Here is a 14,212-nt window from a genome sequence, read left to right as displayed (position 1 = left end):
AGTCCCGGGGACGGGACCAGACTGCGATCGGCCGCGGGACGGACAACTCGGGTTTAAAGCTTGGGGCGGGGTGACCTGCGGTGGTTTGAGGAGAGGCGGGGCTGGGCTTCTGGGAAGAGGAAACGAAGATTGCCCCATCTGGGGGAGTGATGCAGGGTGACAAAGATGGGAAGGAGGAAGGGGCACGGGCACCCCGGCTCTCCCCTTTCTAGGAAAATAGAAACCCTAAGGCGGAGCTCTGGGTTGTGGATGGTTTAGGGGCTGGGGGGGGGGCTAGAAAAGGGGAGCCAGGGCCCAGCAAAGACCTTGAATGCCGTTCTCAAGAGCTGGAGTGTCCCCTTTCTGGAGAACCCTTGCATCTAGGCAAGGGATCCTAGGACCAGACCCTCATCCCTTTCCTCTGTCCCCTTTCCCCAGATAAGACAATACTAGAAAGCCCTCTAGGATGGGTTTCGAACCTTTACTCTCTAACCCTGAAGATCTCCCAGTTTGAGATGAAGTCACAAAAAAACGGACACCCCTCATTAATCTGGTCTCCCCATCCCAGTAACTCTCATGATCCCTTACTCACCCTCCCCTCTTTTCCCACTCTGAAATCAGGAAAAAGAATAGCAGGATATTAAGGAAGAAATCAAACCAGATGTGGGGATGACTAGTAGATGTGGCTTAATACTAGCAGTGACTCAGTTCAACTCTGGGGGTGCAGAAGGGCTCCTATTTGGAACTTGGTGGATAAGGTATGTACGAATTAGGAAAGTCCTTGAAGAACGGGGCCATGAATTTGAACACAGCACCCTTCACACCTGCATTCAAGTAGTGAGTTGATATCATTTCACTTTCCTAAGAAATATTTGCAACCCTGGTGGGCTCCTCTTTCCCTACCTTCCCCCTTCCTCCTTTCTCCTTATAAGTCCTGGAAACTAAACTAAAAAATTTTAAAATGAGGGACTGAGGCAGGCAAAGATGGGGATAGAGTTTCACTAGAAAGGACCAGATTGACCAAGGAGTTCTGGGGTGGAGCTTCCATTACCATCTGTCTGAGGAACCCCAACTGTGCAGGTTGGGTGACATCATAGGCCTAACATTCAGACTGGCTCCACCGGCTGTCCTTCTGCCTTGCCCTGTTCCACCGGCTTTGCTGTCCTCCACCCGGCCGACTGGGCCCCAGAACTGTTCTAACTCACACCAGCCACACCTGTTTCACCCTCTTGGGATGGTGTGGTCTTCGCCCTTGCTTCCCTAGGTCTCGTCATGGTATGGGAAGCAGCATTTATATGATGTCTTCAGCCCCAGTGTGTGTGTGTGTGTGTGTGTGTGTGTGTGTGTGTGTGTGTGTGTATTTTTTCCCTCTCTAGTTCTCCAACAGGTCTTATTGTATCCCCTCCACCACCTCCATCCCTCATGTCAAAAGTGGTTGAACACTGGATTCACCTCTGGTAACAAACCTCTATAGGGACAGTTATCTGTGCTCATGCATTCACAATTTTAAGACCTGGAAAAGGTTATTGAATTATTGATGTTGATTAATGCCTGTTGAGCTTTTGCTACAAAGTTAGACAAATGTGGATTTTTTTTTTGTTCTGTTTTCTAAAGATTAGATTTGGAAGATTGGCTCCAAGCGTTGCTTCTTCCTAGACTAAGGAATTTTCTTCTAGGGAATGCTGACCAACCAGTTCAACACCCACCTATATATGCACCAAACTCCACCTTCCCAACACTTTGTAAGTTGACACAGCAAGACAGAAAGGTTAGATATTCCCTGTGAGGTTTAGAGATGTTCTATATACTGTTGTTCAAAGTTCCTTCTTTACTTGGACCACTGGTTAATTGCCTTATTCTCCTGCTTCATCTGGGATGAAGACCTAAAGGCAATGACCAAGAACCCAGAAATACAGGGGGCAAGTCCTAGCAGCAAGCAGAAAAAGTTTGAATGACAGAAAAATGGAGTACCAAAAAAGAATGGGGATGTTTCATTGTATTTCTATGCACCAGTCAAGAGATCACCTCCTGCCCAACTAGTCCTCATTCAATTCCCTTTCTACTTAGTTTTATGCTGGGAACCTAAGTAGTGAGACAGCTTGGACCACAATCCTATGACTGTTATCATTTGGGTACAGGTTGGGGCTAGAGGAAGCATGGTATGGGCTAAGTCAGGAGGGTCAGAACAACTCAACCTGCATCGGGCATGGTAAGGTTGGGTGTTTATACAATGCCATGGAGACAGGAAGAGGTTGGGCAGTGTCAGTGAGCATCAGGGTGTGTATATAGGTGAGCTCAGGGACATTCCCCACGAAAGCAGTCTTTATTAGTCTTTCAGCCTTCCCACCCATTTCAATGGATTTTTTTTTTTTGTCATTTCATGACAAGTTTGGACTTAGGGCTCTGGCCTGAGTTCATATCTCTCCTTCTGAGGGAGTCACTTTGGATTAAATCATAAAATTTTATAAGTAGACCAGATCCTAGAACTTGTGGATGAAGGGACACAACTAAAGTCACAAAAAAATGATGGTCGCAAGTATAAAGTAGGTCCAAAAAGAGAAGAAAAAGAGTATGTGTGTGTGTGTGTGTTTGTGTGTACTTCTGGGATGGGAGTTCAGTCCTACCAACAGTTAGGGGCATTTATAGAACATTTTAAAGTTTCCCCAGTGCTTGGAACACATTAGCTTATTTCATCCTTACAACAAGCCTGTGAGGCGGATGTAGGTCTTAATAGATGAGGACACTGGCCCTTGTCACTCAGCTGCTGTCAGAGGCAGAATTTGAACCTAGGTCTTACTGACACTCAAGGTCAGCAAGCTGTCTCCCATGCCACATTGCCTCTAGCAGCAAGCAAAGTGATACTGAGTGAGAAATGGGGGAAAAGGTGACAGACACAGATAGAAGGAGACTGGTTTCAAGGGACAAATTGTCTCCCTCTTCCTACTACTTTTCAGTTCTCCTTTGGCCCAGTTAATATTCTAGACCAGTCTTTCCCCCCTTAGCCTTCCTCCAGAACCTAAAGGGTGGTGGCAGCAGTTACCACAAGCAGTAGTAGCAGCAGTAGCTCATCATTCCAAGGGGGGGGGGGGTTTCAATTCTTTATTCAGTTCAAATAAATTAAAGGGTGGGAAGGGTACCCAGGTTTATGCCATGAAGAGTCCCTAAGTCAGGATTCTGTCCACTCCAGGAAGCAGGGCCCTCAGCTCTTCTGGAGTTGTCTCCAGGTGACAGAGGGGGTTGCGCTCCAGGCTGAGGAGGGATAGCTTTGGACAGGAAGCCAGAGTCTGAAGGGCCAAGGTGTGCTGAAGGCCTAAAGTGGAAAAGTCAAGGAAAATAGAGGCATCATTCCCAATACCTCAGGGAGGTGGCCAGACCCTTGTATATGATCTGCATTAGCTGTGTGACAGACTCCAGAGAAAAGGGAAGATTATGAGGTTCCTGTTGTTTCAGCTGGGGTAACTATTTTTACATGAAGAAGAAAACAACCTGATATGACCTGACCAAATCAGTGAAAATGATATATAAAGTAGAACCAGAGCTAACATCTATATAATTACTCCTCCAGGCTACCCATTTAATCCTGGCTTTGTCCTTCAGGAAAAACACTCCTAGGAAATTAAAAGTCTCTGTTTTACCCACTTTCTAGCCTAAGTACCATGGGGTTAGGATACGGTTGTCACACAGGGAAAGCTCCCGTAGTCTGGGTAGATTAACAACACCTTCCACAGATTCTATAGCATTTCCATCCGCTTCCAAGACCTAAAAAGAAAGTAAGAGGATGTAAGCAAGCACAGCTTCCTTGTGTATACCTGAAGGTCACAGCTGGACAGCTCCTGCTGACCAGAAACATAAAAGGTTTCAACTAGCGTATCAGGGATAGACAGGCACTAGGGTCAGCAGTAGAGAAGGCCAAAGGGTCATAGGAGATTTCTCCAAAGAAGCCAAGAAGGGGTAAAGGAATGAACAGTAAATATTCCTACCTCAAGGCAGCGCAGCATAGCCAGGGCAGGAGGCAAACTTCTGAGGAGATTGTGGGAGAGGTTAAGATGAGTGACCAACATCAGCTGGTCTAGGTGGCAGAGCACAGTCAAATCCTATGGAGAGAAGTAAAGCTAGAGGACAAATGGGAAGTAAGGAGAGTACTCCAAGATGGGGAACCCTGATCTGATGATCATTCCTGCAGAATTTGATTGAGCTCCTATTAGATATACAAATGATGCCAGAGACTGAAGGTGATAACAAAGTCAAGTATAGGGAGGCTATATGCACACACTGTTAGATATTACAAGACAGAGTACAAGTTACCAGTGCTAGAGGAATTCAGGGATAGGAGGGTGTGATCTGGTTTAGTTGGAGCTGGGATTTAGACAGGTGCAGAAGAAGGGAGGAAGGTATTCTAAGAGATTGTACCTAAGAAGGTATAATCGCTATAACAGGCACAGCATGTTTGAGGAACTCTGAGAAGACCAGTCTGGCTGGAGCAAAGGGGAACCAGAGACAGCATAGGATGGAGAGCATAGATGGTGGAGAGACATTTCAAATTGGATATTCCAGAGACATCCCAAAGTCATGATATCCAAAAATAGAAGTCATTACCTTCTCTTCCTACCCAAACAAAACTCCCAAACTTGTTTATTTCTTATTAAAAGCATCAATATCTTCCAGTACCTCAGGTTCATAATCTTGGCAGCATCATCATCTGTGCACTATCCATCCCCCCCATGTATTCCATTAGTTACAAAATGTGCCATCTCTATCTCTATGTTTCTTGAATTCTATCCCTTCTCTCCACTCACACATTCTAACACTCTATTCAGACCCTCACTACCTTCTACCTTGCTTGCTGCAATGGTCTGCTAATTGGCATCTCCACACTCTAGTCCACCTCTATAGGGATGCCAAGAGATTTTCCTGAAGTGCGGATCTGACCACAACACTTTCAAATTGCCTCCTCTATTTAGCTTTCATCACCAAGAAAGATTTCTTTTACCAACCTCCTACACACTGCAATCAGCTGAGCTGGACTTGTCTCTTTTCCTAACTCATTCAGAACTTGATCCACTATCTCTTAGCTTCTGTATTAGTTGTTCCTCATGTCTGGAATATGCTCCCTCCTCCTTCAAGATGCAGTTCAAGCACTCCCTTCTGCCTTCCCATGAAGTCTTTCCTGTGTCCTCCCTTCTCACAAACTACCATCAATGGAACTACTTTGTGTTTATTCTCTTTGTAATTATTCTCTACATATCTGTATATTCATTCCTGTTATCTTATTAGAATGGAAGCTCCTTAAAAACAGGATATTGTTTCATTCACTGGACTTGTTTCCCCAGGCACACAGTAGGCATTTAATACTTAAAAAACAGTATCTATGGGGGCGGCTAGGTGGCATAGTGGATAAAGTACTGGCCCTGGAGTCAGGATCCTGTACCTGGGCTCAAATCTGGTCTCAGACACTTAATAATTACCTAGCTGTGTGGCCTTGGGCAAGCCACTTAACCCCGTTTGCCTTACAAAAAAAAAACCTAAAAAAACAAAAAAAACAAAAAAACACTATCTGTGAAACTACAGTTTTGAACAACAACAAATAGTTTTTGAGCAAAAAAGTGCTATGATTAAAATGAAAGATTAATCCAGTAATGATGTGGAGCAGTAGGATCAAACTCAAACAGAGAGGATTCTGCTATACTCATGATAAACACAAGTTAAAATTATCTCTGTGTATTTTGTTAGTTATTTCTCATTTACATTTTTTATTCTGATTTGGCTTCCCCAGCACCTTTGCTTCCTTTTGCCTGTGAATACACCTCTAATGTGGAGGACCCTGAAAGGGCAGTGGAGGCTCTTAGCAGGGCAAACAAGAAGGACCTGAGGGAGGGTTCTGGAGGTAGAAATAGAGGGGAAGGGAGAGATGCAAAATAATTCAAAGACCTGACACAACCATTGAATGACTGAAAGCTTGTGTCTAAGTATGTGTGAGGAGAGAGATATAATGACGCAGGGCTTAGAACTGCACAGAAGAAAAACCACTGACAGAAACAGGGAAGTTTGGAGAGGAAAGGCTTAAGTGGAAAAATGACAGATTCTGTTTCAGATAAATGAAAATGCCTAATCAGTAGTTACAGATTCACAGTCAGAGATGAGTCATCATCAAACAAGCATTAAATACTTACTATAAGTTCAGGACCATGCTGTGCTTTGGGATGTTAAAAAAAAGTAAAAACAGTCTCTTAAGACTTAAAAGGGAACTTAAACACTAATGAGAAAACAACATATACATAAGTTCAGAGATAAACAACTCTGAAAACATTTCACAACTTTGATAATTGTGATTTCAGATGCCTGAAGATGAAGCATGCCTCCTTCTTTTGGCAAAGAAGTGCTGAATTAGAGGCCCAAAATGAAACATACATTTTCATACATAACCAATTTATTGATTTGTTTAACAGTACTAATGTGTTTAAAAAGGGAGAATGATTTAATGGATGGTGATAAGAGAGAAAAAAAAGAATAAAGAAAGGAAGGAAAAAAGAATGTTTAAAGTATTTAAAAATACACACAAAGGGCACAATGGATAGAGCACTGGCCCTAGAGTCAGAAGAACCTGAGTTCACAATACACACCCACACATACACGCAAGAAAAACTTTCAGAAGGGAATGTGAACAGGGTCATTTTGTTACTCTCTTTTCTATATTTTTAAAAAAATATGGCAATCGGGTAAGTGACTTGCCCAAGGTCACACAACCAGGCAATTATTCAAGTGTCTGAGGCTGGATTTGAATTCGGGCCCTCCTGACTCCAGGGCTGGTGCTCTATCTACTGTGCCACCTGGTCAGAGCACCAGCCCTGGAGTCAGGAGGATCTGGGTTCAAATCTGACTTCAGACACCTGAATAATTGCCTGGCTATGTGATCTTGGGCAAGTCACTTACCCCCCCCCCCCCATTGCCTTAAATAATTAAAATTTTTAAAAAAAGCAAAGTGACAGATTCATGACTTCGTATAAAATCCTCAGTGTCAGGTACTTGATAAATGATTTGTTAATTTTAGATTTTGTTCTTTGTGTATTTACATGTTTGTGTTTGTTAATGATTGTTAAATTCATTCATAATAAAAAAAAAGGAAAGAAAAGTTCTAAGAGTATGGATGAGTTTTCTGAGTATCAGTGAGGACTGAGGAACAAGGTCTGGGCCAAAAGAAATTCATGAACAAGGGAGAGGAGTACTGGGATGGGGCAGCTATACCTTGTAAGAAAGGTCCAGAACTCGCACTTCAGCATACTCCATTTTGAGGATGTGGTTCTCCATCAAAAACTTGCTTCGAAGATCATCCAAGTATGAAGCCCGCATTGGGTCCGCTACCTTGCCGGAGAGGTGGAGGGATGGAGATCAACTACTAGTCCTTTTCCCACCCTTCCATGTGCTGCCTCAGGGCCCAAAATGAGCCCTAACCTTTAAATCCCAGGCTTTCTTCTCTTATGTTCTTCCACTTACCTTGAGGGACTGAAAATACTTCAAAGTGTCCTTCTCATACACCAAGGGATCCAGTGCCCGCATCAGCAGAATGATAGTCAACAGACACCCTGAGAGTGAGGATGGTGGTGGTGGAGGAGGGAGCAGGGCAGATAGTCTATCCCTAGTTCCTCCTCCGGGCTAACTCTTCCCACTGCCCATGATCCATCGATCCGGAGAGGCAAGGTCTCCAGGAGAGGGAGCTCCCTGAAGGGGCAGGCTCTTGGGGGTAGAGAGGGACCTCACATTTGTTGTCTGGTTCCAGGTCCTGCAGCTCCTTACAGGACTCCAGCTCCGATTGTAACACAGTTGACTTCTCCACTGATAGTTCCGTTCTGACAGGTGGGTAGAGTAGTGGAGGGATGAGGACCACATACCTGCTTTTCCTCACCCTCCTGTACCCCAGAATCTCAAGTATGCTAAAGAATGCCTGCACCCAAATTTTGGGGCCTTTGCTCCAGTTCTCCAATACCCCAGTGGACACATTTCCCAAGATTTTTTATTTTTCCCATCACCTGAACAATTGCTCATCTGTGGCAGAGTCTCGACACCAACTTTCTTTTTGACCTGGGGAACAGAAGGGGTTGGAAGAATAAAAGAATTTGGTGGGGGGGTAGAGTGTTTGGGGCTGCACATTTATCAAAAATCTATTATAGGGGGCGACTAGGTGGTACAGTGGATAGAGCCCTGGCCTTGGAGTCAGGAGTACCTGAGTTCAAATCCGGTCTCAGACATTTAATAATTATCTAGCTGTGTGGCCTTGGTCAAGCCACTTAACCCCATTGCCTTGCAAAAAAACCCCCCAACAAACCAAAAAAAAAAAATTAAAAATCCTATTATGGTGGGCAGCTAGGAGGTGCAGCAGCTAGAGCACCGGCCATGGAGTTAGGAGGACCTGAGTTCAAATCTGAACAGATTTGAATAATGGCCTGTGTGACCTTGGGTAAGTCACTTAACCCCCAATGCCTTAATGCCTTAAATAAACAAAATAAATTAAAAAACCCCTCAACGCCCCCCATTATATAAAAGGCATTCTCCTAGAAACTAGAAATTCAAAGATAAAATAGAAAAGAGTATAGTCCCTATCCTCAAGGACTTAATCTCTTTTTAACAGGAAAAAGAGCAAGGAATTAAGACATGAATATAATTGAGGTAGATTGTTATAGAGGCAAATGAGAGTGAAATAAAATACTTTAGGAAAATATGTAGAGAAAAAGATTATTTTCAGGTAGAATATCCCAAAAAGTTGTAGAGAAGTGGTGGTAAAGTGGGTGAAGGGAACACAGACTAGGAAGATCTATCTCACCTTTGTAAAGTACACAGTGCTTCTGGATATCACCCCACATCAGGAGGAATGAATGTTGAGAGAACTCGTGATTAAGGGAGTCAGCTGGCAGGTCACACAGCTAGAATAAGCTAGGTCAAGGAAAAACTATAGAATTCATCAATATATCAGGCCCAAGCCAAACCATGGTGGAGAAGAGTGTGTGTGTGTGTGTGTGTGTGTGTGTGTGTGTGTGTGTGTGTTGCAGCTGGATGCTGAAGAGAAAGGGATACCCAGACATAGCTAGGCCGCTCTCTGCCATCTGGTGTCCTCCACTCCACTGACAGGGGAGATTCATCTACCAAGAGCATCATGGTTTCTATGCCGGGGCCCACCTATGTAAGAAAACACAAGGTCACCACATAACTTCCATGTCTCCTACCCTCACCCCTTCCCCCACCTCTCTCCCCTCTTTCCTCTCATGTATATACTGAAAACGTACAATTATGGGCCGAGAGAAACACACAGTCAAACAAGCTTCACTCTGGCTCACATGGAGGCAGCGAATGGCATCTTGAGGGTCAGCTGTGGGCAAGAGTAAAAAAGGTAAAAGGAGAGGAAGTAGCACTCAGTTCTGACTCATTTCCCATGATGCCCAAATAGTTCATAACCTTCTCTGCAGTTTCCTGACCCCTCACCTCAAACCACCAGGCAGGTCCCAAATCCCTCACCTCGACCGAGGAGCCATCTGTGGTAGAACCAGGCACTCTGGTCATTGGGGTCCGTGAAGAAGGCATTCTGTACCAGCTCCAGTTCTCCAGGGGACATAAGAAAAGGAAGCTGCAGAGCTCCACTACCTTCTCTCCCCAACTCCTCTCCAAGAAACAGGTGCCTCATCTAGTTCATTGACCTTTGGGACTACAGGCAATGAACTCCTCCACCACCCTCTCCCTTAAGCTGGCCTTAGAGTCTGTATCACACAATTCAACACTTAGATTTATGCTGTTCTGTATTTTTTATAATTGTTTTGCCCATTTGTCTTGTCTCTCAAGTTAAATGGTAAACTCAAGAGCTTTTCTATTTCTATGTATTACTGACCACCAATACCTATCACAATGTTAATCTTACAACAGATATCTCAATAACTACTGACTGATTTGCCTTAAAATTTCACTCTTCCCTGCCCCAATTCTACAATTCCTGGAGCCCTAGACCCCAGGTTTCTATCTATTCTTCTCTGATATCTGTCAACTCTCAACCTCTGAACCAGAAAATGATAAATTAGAGGTTGCACCTTGGGACCTATCATTCTTTATTCCTTCCATCTGATTCTTGCATAATTTCCCCTCCCCTTCCTCATGCCCCCAGCTCACCATGTAGCAGCATATCTTCAGGAAGGCGTCCTGGTGGCTGAGAATCTGACAGTGGCTGCAGCTTGGGCAGGAGGCAAGATCGGTAGTGCCAAGAGGAGTAGTTGGAAAAATTTCGAGTAATGAGGCTGTCAGTAAAGGCTAGTTCCTCTGCTGGTGGCACAGCTGCCTTTTGGGCCACAAACCTCCGGTAATCCCAGCAATGAACTGTGGATGGCAATGCATCTAAGACCCAGGTGCTGGGAGCAAGTACCCCCTGCTCATAGCTCCCAGAACTATCATTTGTGATGTTACTTGTTCCTAGGGGAATGTATCAGACACACAGAAATCTACTAAGTTATCACTCATCAATCAGCTCAGGTTGGGGTAGGGTCCCAGAAATCGGGTAATTTGTGGGAAACGTACAGTTACGTTCATCAGCTTCCAGAAACTTGGCGCATAACTCCAGCTCCCGGGTCCAGTTGGGTTCAGGCAGGCGGCCAAGTAGCCAGCAACGATGATGCCAGGTTCCATAGGACTTGGGGTTCACCCGTAAGCAGCTCTCCAAAAACCCTAGTTCAGCTGTCACTAGGGCTGCAAACTCCTCAGGGGACCTAGGTCAAAGAAAAAATGATAACCAGTGAATCCCCAGAGTTGCCCTAAATGTTCCATTTTTTTTTTTTAGTTTTTGTTTTGGCAAGGCAATGGGTTAAGTGACTTTCCCAAGGCCACACAGCTAGGTAATTACTAAATGTCTGAGGCTGGATTTGAACTCCGGTACTCCTGACTCCAGGGCCAGTGCTATATCCACTGTGCCAACCTAGCCAGCCCTAAATCTTCCATTCTAAGACCAAGCTACTTTCTATTGACCCTAGATCCTGTTCTCCATCTCCATGTCAACCTTGACAATCCCCTTCCCCCATTTTTTTATTTTGCTGTAAACTGGTTCATTCTCTCTCTCTCTCTCTGTTTCTGTCTCTGTCTCTGTCTGTCTCTGTCTCTCTCTCACAGCCAGGCTGGAGGAACATTCCAGATATCTGCAGGGAAGCTCTGGCCCGCTCCACCATAATGGTGTCAGATTGAGCGTACGACTCCGGTCTCGGGTGGATCGCGCCACCAGCCTCGGTTTCCCCTGCTGGCCCTGAGTCACCACAGGGCAAGGGGAGCCCGGCCCGGCCCGGCCCGGCCCAGCCCGGCCCGGCCCGGCCCGGCCCAGGCACGCACTTCTGGGCCTCCAGCTGCACCAGCACCTCTCGCCGGCAGTTCCACAGGGTGGCAAAGTCGGGGTTGGCGCCGAGGATCTGGCTGGTCAGCTCCAGGATGGATTCGTCCAGTCGGCCTTCCTGCCGCTGCAAGCAAAGGGCCGGCTGTCACCGGACTTGCCTCCACTCCCTCTGGGCGCCCCGGCCCCCCAACCGACACACTGTGAAGCCCCGCAACCCCAGGGCCGGGCGCGGGGCCTCCACCTTCCGGAAGATGGCCTCGGTGGCCTCGCGGTACAGCTTCAGCTTCTGCTCCCTCTCGGCCCGCTTGGCCTCGTTCTGCTCCTCCGTGGTCTTCACCTTCAGGCGGCCGTGCTGCGGGTAGATGAAGGAGGGCGATGGCGGGGCAGGCGCTCGGAAGCTCCCCGGGTCCCCCATGCCCGGATTCATGGTCGCCTCCCAGGGGCCGGGGTGGGGGTCGGGGAAGAGAGTGGCCTAGAGGTCAGAGGTCAGGCGGACCGATCCATTGGCGGGGGTGGGGGGTGGGGGTGGGGGAAGGCAGGGAAGTCTCACCATGATGCTGAGGCTCAGGGTTCTGGGTGGGGCGCAAGGTCAGGTGATCGAGTGAGACCTGAGTGCAAAAGGTGACAATCACCTGCGGTTCTCACCTCAGCGTGCGGGCACGCCCCTGGACCGGGTCCGCCCCTCCCCTCCCAGCTTTCCTCCCGGAAGTGGCTCGGGCCTGGAAGCAGGGACGCGGCGGAGCGCCGAAGGAAAGGGTTCGCCCGGTCGGACCTCCGCACAGTGCCGGGGGGGGGGGGGGGGGGCGCCGCCGCCCCTGCTAGCTTCCCGAGCCCGGACCGTCCCGGCTCCCCCCGCCGCGGCTGGGTCACATGGACTAGTCCGGCGGCTCCCGTGCTTCTGGGCGATGCCACCGCCAGCCCCGGGGGGAGGGAGGCCCGGGGTCCTGGGGCGTGGGCGAGACCAACTCACCCACCTGCGGGGCGTCCGGAGGGAGGTGCGAGCAACGCCCCGCGGGAGGGGGCGGCGGAGGCGGCGGAGGCGGCGGCGGCGGCGGCGGAACGGGCCTGGGAGGTGCGCGCCCGCGAGACGGGGAGGAGCGGCCGCCCAGGACGGCGCCCCTCCCCTCAGAGTGGGTGGGGACCGCTCTTAAAGGGCTCCGAGGACGCTCCGGGACTCCCGCAGCTTCCCGTGCCCGCCCCTGCCCGGGGCTTGCGTCCCTCCCCGAGGCCCAGAAAGGGTTGGGGACTCGAACCGAGGCCGCAGGCTTTTCACCATTGGTTGTCCGAGCCGTTCCCCGCCACTGTGGGACCAGTGACTGCGGGGAGCCACCCCACCCCCACCCCACCCCACCTCCGTCCCGGAGCTGCAAGCACGAGTTTTGTGGGTGAACGTGCGCTTCGGGATTCATCGAGGCACGCGGGGCGAATCCCTCTCTGCCTCCCCTCCCCCCAAGGCCTCTAGCTGTGAAATGGGGGAGGTCGGACCTAATAATAAGCCAACATCTACATAGAAATTTTTTTTTTAGGTTTTTACAACGCAAACTGGGTTAAGTGGCTTGCCCAAGGCCACACAGCTAGGTCGTTATTAAGTCTGAGGTCGGACTTGAACTCAGGCCCTCCTGACTCCAGGGCCGGTGCTCCTGGTCGCCCCATACATAGCAATTTCTGAATGCAAAGCATTTTATAATTATCAAATTTGATCCTTACAGCAAGCATGGGAGGTAGGTCCTGTTGTTATAACCATTTTATAAATTAGGAAACAGGTCAAGTGACTTGCCCAGGATCTCACACAGCTGGTACCATATATAAGACGCACCTTAATTTGGGGCCAGAAAGTTGAAAAAATAAATGTATTACATAAAAGTATTGAACTCAAATTGTATTCATCATGAAATTCATGGACCTTCTGCTCATAGCTTTCAGGCATCTTTGGTGCATGGACATACATGTAAGTCCATTACAATTCATGAACCTGAAGCACCATTTGTGTCCTCCTTTGAAATCAGTTACTTCTTGTTCACCATCAATTCTTCTTGCCTCCTGCTGAACCATCTTGGTGGACACAGGAATTCCAAATGCCCTTTGCTCTTAGATTCATCTTCAGTTCCCTCTCAACTCAGGCCTTTGTGCTGACTTGCCTCTCATGATCTTCTGCCCTGGCATTTTCAGTCAGTCTGGTTTCTTCTTCTCAAAGACCAAACTAATGTTCAGCAGCATGACTTCCATTCACAAACTAGATCACTTTGAACTTGAATTCAGCACTGTATGAAAATCTTTTCTGAGTCATTTCAGGGCAGAACATGGCAAAATTTAATGTAACAAATGTGAAACAATGGGCACAAAGACAAGGATGAAAAAGTAGGAAATGCAAGTTAAAAGATCTACAACCATTGTATAAGGCACTCCCAGATTTTAGATCCCAAATTTTTCTTTTTTTTCTTTTAGTTTTTTTTGCAAGGCAATGGGGTCAAGTGGCTTGCCCAAGACCACACAGCTAGGTAATTGTTAAGTGTCTAAGGTCACATTTGAACTCAGGTACTCCTGACTCCAGAGCCAGTGCTCTATCCACTGTGCCACCTAGCCACCCCCCAAGACCCCAAATTTTTCAAAAAAGGGTGTGTGAAATAAAAATAAAATAAAATCTTTAATTAAAAAAGGGTGTGTCTCATACATGGAAAAATATGGTAAGTATAGAGGTAGTATTTGAACTCTGGTCTTTCTGTGCTCCTCCCATTTATCTACCTATTATCCTATATGTACATAGGCCCCTTCTAGTTCTAAACTTTATGAGCTACTGCTGGGTTACTCAATTGATAACAGGAAGACCTGAGTTTAAGAACCACCTCAGGTATGACACATTAGTAGCAAGTCTCTTAACCTTTCCTA

At 47.2% G+C, this 14,212-nt stretch overlaps 1 protein-coding gene across 4 annotated transcripts; it reads right to left on the bottom strand.

Annotated features, from left to right (window-relative positions):
• Window positions 1-3,064: 3,064 nt before the first annotated feature.
• On the bottom strand, window positions 3,065-12,313 carry RABGGTA (Rab geranylgeranyltransferase subunit alpha). 4 transcript variants are annotated; one of them, XM_074234789.1, is made up of 17 exons: window positions 12,297-12,313; window positions 11,877-11,934; window positions 11,568-11,678; window positions 11,326-11,450; window positions 10,528-10,715; window positions 10,126-10,329; window positions 9,484-9,567; window positions 9,255-9,337; window positions 9,046-9,147; window positions 8,795-8,894; window positions 8,004-8,055; window positions 7,735-7,823; window positions 7,471-7,559; window positions 7,222-7,338; window positions 3,960-4,073; window positions 3,651-3,738; window positions 3,065-3,289 (listed from the first exon to the last, which is right to left on the bottom strand). In XM_074234789.1, the coding sequence occupies exons 2-17, from the start codon at window positions 11,877-11,879 to the stop codon at window positions 3,141-3,143; spliced, it is 1,698 nt and encodes a 565-aa protein (XP_074090890.1). In that variant the 5' UTR covers window positions 11,880-11,934; window positions 12,297-12,313; the 3' UTR covers window positions 3,065-3,140. The 4 variants fall into 4 exon arrangements, with proteins under 4 accessions (XP_074090890.1, XP_074090889.1, XP_074090888.1 ...); XM_074234788.1 differs by lacking the exon at window positions 12,297-12,313 and having other exon boundaries at window positions 11,877-11,952; XM_074234787.1 differs by lacking the exons at window positions 11,877-11,934; window positions 12,297-12,313 and having other exon boundaries at window positions 11,568-11,798.
• Between the last annotated feature and the right edge of the window lie 1,899 nt (window positions 12,314-14,212).

The sequence above is a fragment of the Macrotis lagotis genome, chromosome 4 (genome assembly GCF_037893015.1).
Source record: "Macrotis lagotis isolate mMagLag1 chromosome 4, bilby.v1.9.chrom.fasta, whole genome shotgun sequence".
NCBI lineage: Eukaryota > Metazoa > Chordata > Mammalia > Peramelemorphia > Peramelidae > Macrotis > Macrotis lagotis.
Note: the sequence above shows the minus strand (reverse complement) of the source record. Positions and strands in the feature narration are given on the sequence as shown.